Genomic DNA, 10,635 nt, shown 5'->3' with positions numbered 1-10,635 from the left:
ATCAAAGGAAGGTATGACTATTGATCCCAAAAAAATAGAGGTGATTCAAAAAGCCCCTACACCCAAAAATCTGAAACAGTTGGGAGGATTCATTACGCAAATAGAATGGCATAACAGATTTTTGAGATATTTATCTCATATTTGTGAACCCTTAAGAAAGAGAACCAAGGAAAATGTTCCTTGTGTTTGGACTTACAAGCAACAGAAAGCATTCAGCTTATTGAAGGAAATGTTGAGCCTTGATAGCTTCTCCTCCCTACAATCAATTACCATTTCATATCTTTGTGGATGCCTTCCAAGTGGCTATAGGAGCAGTGCTAATGTAGAGCAAGATCAAGAACTTGTGTATGTCGGTTTATCATGCTAGCAAAGTTATGACTAAGGCAAATCAGAATTACTCTATAACAAAAAGAGAAGCACTGGACATTGTTTATTCTTTAAAGAAATTCAAGCATTATTTGTCGGTGGCGAAACAAGGTAGTGTTCCATCAAGCCTTAATTTATTTAGTCAATGAAACATAATTATCAATAAGATCAATCAGATGGATTCTATTATTGCAAGAGTTCGACTTTCATATTGCCAGCAGGCAACATGCTATTGAGCAATTGGAATCAAGAGAAGCACATGAAGGAATTCTCTATCAGTTACTTGATGCTTCTATTTTTCGTGTTCAACCACTTTATACTGATGATTGGAATGATCAGATTTTGTTTTTTCTGATTCATAGCATGTTTATTAAAATTATGTCAAAGCATCAGAGGACAAACTTAGCCCTAAGGATCAGTAGGATATTTTTCAAGGAAACAATTGGCAAAAAAGTCATAAAAGGAGGCTTGTGGTGGCCTATATTTTTTGAGGATGCTTAAAATAATGTGAAACAATGTTTCCACTGTTCTAAAAGGGGCAACCAACTTAGTTGGATAGAATGCCACATCAACCCGTGATCCCCTTTTGGAACCATTTCAATGGGGATTGGACATTGTAGGTCCAATCAAGCATACTAATAACAAGAATCTTCTAGTGACAGCTACAAAAAGAGCAGTATTTTCAGTAACTCCACAAGCAAATAAAACCCCGTCTATTGAGCTAGAACTCCCCAGAGTAGTACCACTCAATTGGATCGGTCCAGTAGGGGATCAGAGGAAGGCTATGTAACACTGATGTCTTTGCATGTGCAAGGTTACTCATTGGGACTTCCTGTCTAGTTCTCTCTAACCCACTTAATGCATGAACTCTCCTCTATAAAACTTTGGGGTATGTAATCACAAAGACTGTCGTCTATCCTGCACATATGTGCTCTTTACTCCAAGAAAGTGGCAAGATGGTCTACAAAAAGAATGTCATGCCAATGCGTCCCAGCCCTAGAAAAGCAAGAGCACTCTCGTATGTTCCTACATCCGATGACGAAGACTATGATACAAGAAGGTAGACCAAAAGGTTAACACTTGATATCATGTTTCCTTTTCAAAATTTCAAAATTTATCTTAGCATTGGACTGCCAAAATTTTAACTGTGGCTACAACAAATCGAGCTAAGTGATTGTGTTGAGCTTACGTGGGAACAATGGAAGACAAATATTTACACTCCGTCCTTCAAAGCACTACAACAAATAGATAGGAAAATTAGTGTTGGTGTTCTTATTATAGGCTGAATTGGTAGCTAAAGTGTCCAGATTGCCCTTGACCAAAGAGCAGAAACTGGATAACTGCTGCTATGAAGTGATGGCAGAATTTGGTGCACATGAAACATCCAAATGTTGTGGAACATGCACAGAGGCACAATCAACTGGCTATAAGTCGAAGGGTAATTATACTATTTTACATGCAGATGAACAGGGACAACGGGTTAGCTGGTTCTCTTATGTTTATCCAAAATCATGGGAAGATCAATGCACAAGGATAAGAAGAAATCCCCTCAAAATTCTAGGTTCAGCCCTGTTCTTGCTACATTGTTTCAGCAGCGCAGTACAATGGAGCATTTGCCTCTGCCCCAGCCAAAATCACTAGCTTCGAGGATGAATCGGATGATGAATCTCCTCCGAAAGGTCTGATCCATCACTTGTCTTTAGAGATCTACAAGCAGGTTATTCAGTCGGCAAAGCTAGGGAGACAGTGCAGAATTTGCCTCAGGAATCACTAATGAGTAAATTACGATCGTCATCCATCAGTGTGACCAATCAGGCACCAGGGATGCTATCTTCATCTAACCAGCATCAAAATGGGTGATAAAATCGAATCTGGGTAAAGGTAATCTTAAGCTTACAACCTCTGGCTCAATCTCAAATTAGCCAAATATTGTAAATAAAATACCATTTTCTACTTTGGGGTGGGGGGGGTAATGCCGATGAAGCTATATGTACATTTGGTGTTTCGAATGCCTTTTAAAGCAGCAAATAGTCCATAGCAGATCAGAATTGGAGCACCAAAACTCAACAATTGCAAGCAGCAATTAACAACCACAGAACAACATGAAGCAGACTATGACAAGCTACAAAAGAGATTGGTAGAAATAGAGCATGCAGGTCCAGAGGCATCAGCATCATACTGAAATCCAGGAGCTCACTCTGTAATCACGAGGTCTAACACTGCAAATATGATCAAATGTTCGCTTAAAGAGATGCAGAGAGAAATTTTTTTGCAGTTAGATCTATTGGCCAAACAAAATGAGTCACTACAAGTTCATAAAAATATTTTGATGCAAAGGCTTTCAACCCTTGAAGGAGTTGAGAAACAAATCACGGAATTGGTAAATGCCTAGGAGATTGGTGTGCATGGTGTTTTCATTACTAATGTCGAGTTTCAAGAAACGAGAACTCAACTCATGCACAAAAGGCAAGAATATGGGACATCATGAAAATGAGATTGTTTAAGATTGTCCAGAGACCCTATGAAGCATATGCTGCAGAAGAGGATGCAGAAGGAAAATGGAAACTGGAAGCAAACATTGAAGAATTACAGAATACAGTTCAACAACTTACACATCAAAAACTTACAGGTCATTCGCTGCAGCAACCATAGTTGAAAGATATAAATACCATGATATGTCGACACTCTACAAGTTTTGCAACCGGTCATCCTTGCCATGACAATAGAAACTAATGATGCACATAAGGATTTGGATGCACAGCATATTGTCAAATCTAACATGGATGTCAAATTAGTTGATAATGAGGAATTGGAACAACATATGTCAAAAGAGATGAACAATGAGGTACCAGCAGAAATATTATCCCCTACGTCAGCACCTAAAAATCCTCTTTAGGGGTACTCAGTAAACTAAAACTTCATTTTGTACTCCATTTTTTTAATTCTTAGTCGTTACAGAAAAATCCTGCCCACCGGTGTGCCAGGTGTTAAACCTGTGCTTAACCTGAGTCTTTTGGGACGAATAATGTAAAGTCATAGTACATAGAAATGAACAGTCATAGATACGGAAGGTCGTTAAGTATACCTGTACGAAGTCCTGCCCTTTCAGAACTGAGGAGAGAGATCAGTCCTCAGCTGTGAGACGTATGAAGCTATCAATATATGCAGCAATCAAGCAGTTATGCAACACTCTTATCCTCGTTCTTTCTCTGCTTCTGAAGTATTTAACTGAAGGGTTATGATGAGTGTTGAAGCTTTTCATGATAAAGCTGAAGTTTAAAGCTTAAATAGTTTCATTTTCCCTGATATTTTCGGAAGTTGGTAAAGCTGAAGTTTAAAGCTTAAATAGTTTGATGCTCCCTGATATTTTGGGAAGTCTTTTGAAGGGTTCCCTGATATTTTGGGAAGTCTTTTGAAGGCTTATAATGAGTATTGAAGTTTGTCATGGTAAAGCTGAAGTTTAAAGCTTAAATAATTTAATTTTCCCTGATATTTTCGGAAGTTGGTAAAGCTGAAGTTTAAAGCTTAAATAGTTTGATGTTCCCTGATATTTTGGGAAGTCCTTTGAAGGGTTCCCTTAAACAGCCTTGTACACCTACTTGGTACCATCATCTTTCGTTTACAATATCATTTCACCAAGTCCCAGGTGTTATCTTCAAAATGGCTTCCATCTCTCCCTCCCTGGTAGCCTGCCATTCTGGTACACCCTCTGCCTCTCAAAGGTCCTAGGCTCCTAAATCCGAGGCACTAGTGTATACTTCACAGTGGGGTTGTTCTTTGATCGATGGGACCTCCTGATCTCTGTACTTGATTCTGGAAATCTGTCCCCCTCGAGTACTACAGGGTCTTCAAATACTAACCTGTAAGACTCCTCTCTTTGGCTGGAGTCGTCTTGGGTGGTTCAGGCTCCTCTAGATCGGACTTTGAATCATCTGAGTCTGAAGACTTCTCTTTCTCTTTCTGCATGACTGTACCAGACATGTACCCTGAGACCTTCCCTCCCAAGCCTGTTCATGCTAACTGATGGAGTGCCCAAGTGTAAAGACTGATGCATACAGAGAGAAAATTAGCATGTGCATGCATACATTTGAGTCGGTGTGATGATTCAACACCAGGTGCACTAGGCCCCCTCTCTTGTGTAAATCTCATAAAATGGTGGTCCACCCTGTTGCTGTAGATGGTTAAACTGCTGCTGTATGGTAGGCCAGCCTGCATGCCAGCGCTACATGGACTCGCAGTGCTTGTAGACACTGGACTCTTCAAAACCATACCGAAGGGATGTACCTGGTCTTCTCCATGTCGCTTTTTTCTATCTGCAACTCCACAGATACATCCTCCATCTGGGATCATCTTCAGAAATTGATTTGATTTCCCCTTGACTTCTTGTGGCCGCCTCCTTTTATCCTACTGAGAACCCTAGCAGCAGCATCCACCCTGCCAACTGCAGCATAGATGTTTGCTAGTGTTACATATGATGCAGCATTCTCTGGATCCAATTCAAATAAGTACTTTGCTATGCATTCTCCTCGTTCCACATCAGCCCTGTGTCGGCAGGCTCCCAGCAATGCTGTGAAGGTCTCGACTGTGGGTTGAATTGGCATATCAATGACCAGGCCTTCTGCCTCATCTAACATTCCAGCCCTTCCAAATAAGTCAATCATACAGATGTAATGATCTTCAACAGGTATAATCCCATAGTGTTCTTTCATGGAAGAAAAAAAGATGCAACCCTCATCAATCATACCAGCACGGCTACATGCCACAAGAATACTGACAAAGGTGACCTGATCTGGCAACACGTTTTCTTGCCTCAATCGGCCAAAAAGTTGGAGAGCCTCTTTGACCTGCCCATGCTGAGCACACACTGTGAGTATGGCATTCCATGAAACAACATCGCACTTCGGTAGTGTATCAAAAACCCTTCGTGCATGAAACAAGCTGCCACACTTGCCATACATGTTGATAAGGGCATTACCCACAACATGGGACTCGAACCCACTGTCCAAAATGAAAGCATGCACCATCTCACCTTCAGGCAGCGCTGCCTGATTCGCACATACAGCAAGAATGCTGACAAAAGTGACCTCATTCGGCATGATTCCTTCGCATAGCATTTGGGCCAAACTCTGAAGCACCTCTGCCATCTGACCATGCTGGGCATTTAATGTAATCATAGCAGTCCATGAAACCACATTTCGCTCAGGAATTTTGTCAAACATCCTCCGGGCACTTCCCAGGCTACTGCATTTACCATACATGTGTACAAGTGCATTCGCTAACTCAGTGTCTGCCTCCATCCCTCTGTCCAAGATGCAATCATGTAACTGTTCACCTTCAGATAGGGCTGCATGGGCAGCACATGCAGAAAGCAGGCTTAAGAATGTAACTTTATCTGGCAAAAAACCTTCCCTTTGCATTTGCTCGTAATGTTGGAAAGCCTCTTTACCCTGCCCTTGCTGGATACACACTCCAATCATTGCATTCCAAGAAGCCACATCTCGTTCCTGCATTTTGTTAAACACCCACCGTGCATCCTCCAGGCTGCCACATTTGCCATACATGTTGACAAGAGCATTCCTAGTAATTAAGTCTAACTCCAATCCTTTGTCCACAATGCAGGCATGCATTTTGAGCCCTTCTCTCAGTGCTGTCTTGCTGGCAATCCCAGCAAGTACACTGACAAAAGTGACACTGTTTGGAGATACCCCTTCCTGCAGCATCAAATCGAAAAGTTGAAGAGCCTCATTCATTTGTCTGTGCTGGACATAAAGGGAGATCATGGTCGTCCATGATACAACATTCCTTTCAGGCATCTTGTCAAGTATACCCCGTGCATCCCTTAAACTGCCACATTTGCCATACATATTGAGAATACCATTTTCTAGAGCACTATTGTTCTCAAATCTGCTTCTCATGACGATATAGGTGTGCACAAGCTTCCCTTCAATTAGCCATGCTTCTTTGGCACATACAGCAAGAAGGCTTATAAACGTGACCCTATCTTGCCCAATGCCTTCCAGCTGCATTTCTGCAAAAAGTTCAAAAACAGCCTTACCGTTACCATGTTCAGCATACCCGGCAATCAAGGCATTCCACGAAACCACATCCCGCTTTTTCATTTTCTCAAACACCCTGTATGCAGCCTCCAAGTTGCCCCACTTACCATACATGTTTATAAGAGCATTTCCAAGTACAACATCTGGTTCCAATCCCCTGTCTAGAACAAGACTATGCGTCTGCTTTCCTTCACCTAGAGCTCCTAAGCCAGTGCATGCAGTAAAAACGCTGACAAAGGTAATTTTATTTGGAATAAATCCCTCTTGTTGCATTTGGTAAAAAAGTTGGAGCGCTACCAGACCATGCCCACTTTCAGCGTGTGCATCAATCATGGCAGTCCATGAGACAACATTCCGCTCGGGTATTGTATCAAAAATATTTCGTGCATCCTGAAGGCTGCCGCACTTGCCATACATGCTGACAACAGCAGTGCCCACAGCAACATCTGAGTCAAACCCACTGCCACATATATGAGCATGCACCCACCTGCCATCTGAAAGTCTAGATTCACCAGAACATGCAGCAAGAATGCTAAGGAAGGTCACCTTGTCTGCCTTAAGTCCTTCATCATGCATTTGATCAAACAGTTGGAGGGCTTTTTTACCCTCACCATACTGGGAATACACTGCAATCATTACAGTCCACGAAACCAAGTTCCTTTGTGACATTCTTACAAATAGCCTATGTGCATCCTCCAAGCACCCACACTTGCCATACATACTGATAAGGGCAGTCCCCACAAAGACTTCTGCTTCGCATCCATGCGCCACGATGTGTGTATGCATCCGCTTGCCGTCAACTAAGGATGCTTCGCTGGAGTATGAAGAGAGAATGCAAACAAAGGTGAATTTGTTCGGCATTACCCCTTCCTGTTGCATTTTGTCAAAGAAATAGAAAGCCTTTAGGTTCTGCCCTTGCTGAACATGAGCTGTAACAATCGAATTCCACAATGACACGTTTGGAGAACGCAAGCTGGAAAAAACAGCCAATGCATCCTCTAGAGCGCCGCACTTTCCGTACAACTGTACAAGAAGACCCTTTAGAAGTAGATTTTCCCCATGCCCGCTCTGGATCAAGTGGCGATGGACGCGCTTGCCATCCAACAACGCCTTTGCTTTCGCACACCACTGTAAAACTGACGTATACGAATCAAGAGACTCTTTCCATAAACCCCTACGACACTGCTGTGGAGACGTGTCGTGGGCAAGAGTTTTTCCGGCAAGCGTGCCATAAGCCACATTGAATCCTCGCTGCTCTCTGAGAGGCACCGACATCCGTTTATTGAGATGCCCTCCAACTCCAAAAGAACAGGACTCTTGGAATGAATGCCCTGCTCGTCGGATACAGATCGATCGATGGAATTCGAGCAGCGTGCTGTCCTTTCCACGAGATGCCTTGCATCTGTGATTCCGAATATAGGTCCTTCCCACATCCTTGCGCACCATCCCAAGGAAGAAACTCCTGGTCGATGATACAAACTGGCTTCCATTTCTCACGGAACTTCACAAACGAAACTACTAAGCATACAATCGATCCGATTCAATAGGCAGTGCCGAAGTTCTCATCTGCCCGATCTAATTGTGCACGCGAGCAAGTGTTTGAGTGTCTGCAAAATGTACAAATACGTCGCTGTGTGTAGATTCTTTGAGTTTTCAGTGTGGATCAATAGGTCGAGATAACTAGAAGAAGCGGGTGAGCACTCGCTAATCACAGTCTCTTCTAGAAAGAATAGAAAATTTTGAAATGAGAAAGGCAAGACAAACGAGCTGGAGAGGGATTGAGTCGTGGCCATTAGGAAGAAGCACAAGTTACAGTGCACCGGCATGGCCAGGCATGATGAACCCCTGGGATGTTGAAAGTTCTGCGTCCCACAAGTGATATGTCATCGAAAACAAGCAATTGCACTTGCTTGTACAGGCTGCTTGGGAGAGAGCGGAATGAATGGTAGTGCCGTTTGTGTTACATGTAGCCTTGCCACTTTAGTCCTTGAACAACACGTACTGCCTTCTATAGTGCTCTTCTATTGGTTCTGTCAAAGGAAAAAACAATTGTCAACATGAATGAATCACCTCTTGTGGAATAGTGAGAAAAATGGTGTGGGACACTTTTATAAGAAAAGTGTTACGATAGCTCTACCTGGAAAGTAGTGCTAAAAAGTAGGAGGTATGTTTTCCCTCATCATCTTGCTCCAGTAGGATAAAGGTTGATTTCTTCACTTGGGTTATTCATTTATGTAGAAGAAAATCATCAAAAAATCTCTCTTTTCTCTTTATTGGCGTGCCATTGGGAGGCCTAAGTTGAGGCTACTCCCATCAAAGCAAAATCGCTTATTTTTGTATCTCTTTTATTTTTCCCGTTGCTAATAGGTGGCAGCTCCACCATTTTCTCCCACTTCTTCTCATTTCTATTTCAACTCTCTCTCTCTCTCTCTCTCTCTCTCTCTCTCTCTCTCGCTCACTCGCTCGTTTCCCCATCTCCAAGCCCACATTATTGTGATGCAACCAAGAAGCTCCACCCTTGCTCCAACTCCATTTGGACAAGCTTTATGAATGACAAAAGTCATTCAACTTTTTAAGGCTTCCAATTTGCTTGAAATACTCTTCATTTGATCATCGTGTTAGTTTTATGGTGAGTGTTAACTAGTTGTCAATTCTTGGAGTTTTTTGGAGTGTGACGCCAAAAAATGATATCTTTTATTTCGCATTGGTGTTGCTTTTCTCTATGTTTGATAAGAGAGTGATTATCAAGTGATAATCTAGTGGCTTTTACTTATTTTCATTTTCTAAGATATTGTATGGGATTGAGAGGATGAGTGGAATGGATCATTGTAAATACCATGTGTATGAATGATAAATACCTTGGTAAGGGATGAGAGTTATTCGTGTATGGGATATCATAGGGTTGTTAGAAAATAGGAAGAGTGAGTCATATAAAGAGATGGGTCTCATGTCCATATGTTCCAATAATATAAGAGAGATCCATGTGGAGTGTGGGAGAGTGTGGAGTCCAGAGGAATCCTTCTAGAATTCCTATATGGAATAAGGAGGATGTGGACATATGGAAAAGAGAGGGTCTATATGGGCTCCATGTGGGAAGACCCTTAACTCTCTTAATATTTTAAGATTCATAAGCATCTTTTAATGGGATGCCTGTCAAGAGTATCCAGATGACATACGGGCTTATGTGATTGATAGGGAAAGAAATCTATAGGCAGCAATTGTAAATGGGTAAAGGAGGGTAACAAAATCTCTATAAAAGAAGCCCTCCTCTCCCTTGTTCAACATCTCTTCCACCATTAAGCCTCATGCTGCTATAGCTCTAGATTCCTTAAGCCTCTTCCATGAGACTTCTCTCTCCCTCTTGTAGATATCCTCTTATGTAGGCCCTGGAGTCCACATCTCTCTAGTTTATTCTCTTTCTATGATTAGTTTTGGAGCTCCCACTCCCTCTTGTATGTATGAAACCTCTTCTTCTACCTTGTGTTTGTAGTATTTTGAGTTGCATTTGAGTAGGGTCTCACTCTATTGGTAATGAAGGTCACTTCAGGTTCTCTCTCTTGAGTGTCTCTCCCCTTTTTCCATTGCTTTGTTCTTCTCTCTCTTCCAAAGTCTTCAAAAGTGCTTTCTATTCAGCTGCTCATTGTGCATACACGGTTTATCAGTTTCTTGAGCCACGAAGGGAGCTCTTCCTTCTCTCCTAGGCAACCTTTATGGGACTTGGATCGTTGATAAAGTCTGATCATGGATCGAGTATTCTCCTAGGCAACCTTTATGAGACTTGGATCGTTGATAAAGTCTGATCATGGACCGAGTATTCTCCCAAGTCGGCATCACTAGAAGGAGTACGTGTTTTTCATGACTGTTTGACCCCTGTCAGTGTTTTGCTTTATAACTTTCTACACGATGCTCCAATTTCGATGAAACTTAAATCAACGTGAAGCTCTCTTCAAGATGCATCATTCTATGCATTTAGTTTTTGTGTCAAATGTCAAACCAAAAAGTTATGAGCCTTTGTGTGTGACTTTTCATTTTTTTTAAACAATTTTTATCCCCTTTCAATAAAATGTCAAAAACTTTTCAACCGCTTCTCTGTTTCTTTCAAACTTATATCAGCGTGAAGCCCATTGCAAGCGTATCTCTTTATGTACTTGAATTTTTTATATCATATCTCTAGTAAAAGCTATAGGCCTATGTGTCTAATGACAATTTGTAG

The 10,635-nt window shown here is 41.8% G+C and overlaps 1 protein-coding gene across 1 annotated transcript; it reads right to left on the bottom strand.

Annotated features, from left to right (window-relative positions):
• Positions 1-4,718: 4,718 nt before the first annotated feature.
• On the bottom strand, positions 4,719-7,868 carry LOC147903026 (pentatricopeptide repeat-containing protein At2g03380, mitochondrial-like). Its single transcript, XM_087373993.1, has one exon. It carries the CDS (start codon positions 7,866-7,868, stop codon positions 4,719-4,721), a length of 3,150 nt encoding a protein of 1,049 aa, XP_087230119.1.
• Between the last annotated feature and the right edge of the window lie 2,767 nt (positions 7,869-10,635).

This window comes from Dipteris shenzhenensis, chromosome 4 (assembly GCF_047967505.1).
Source record: "Dipteris shenzhenensis isolate YYH24624 ecotype China chromosome 4, Dip_SZ_1.0, whole genome shotgun sequence".
NCBI lineage: Eukaryota > Viridiplantae > Streptophyta > Polypodiopsida > Gleicheniales > Dipteridaceae > Dipteris > Dipteris shenzhenensis.
The sequence above is the reverse complement of the archived record's forward strand: the minus strand, read 5'-3'. Positions and strand labels throughout refer to the sequence as shown.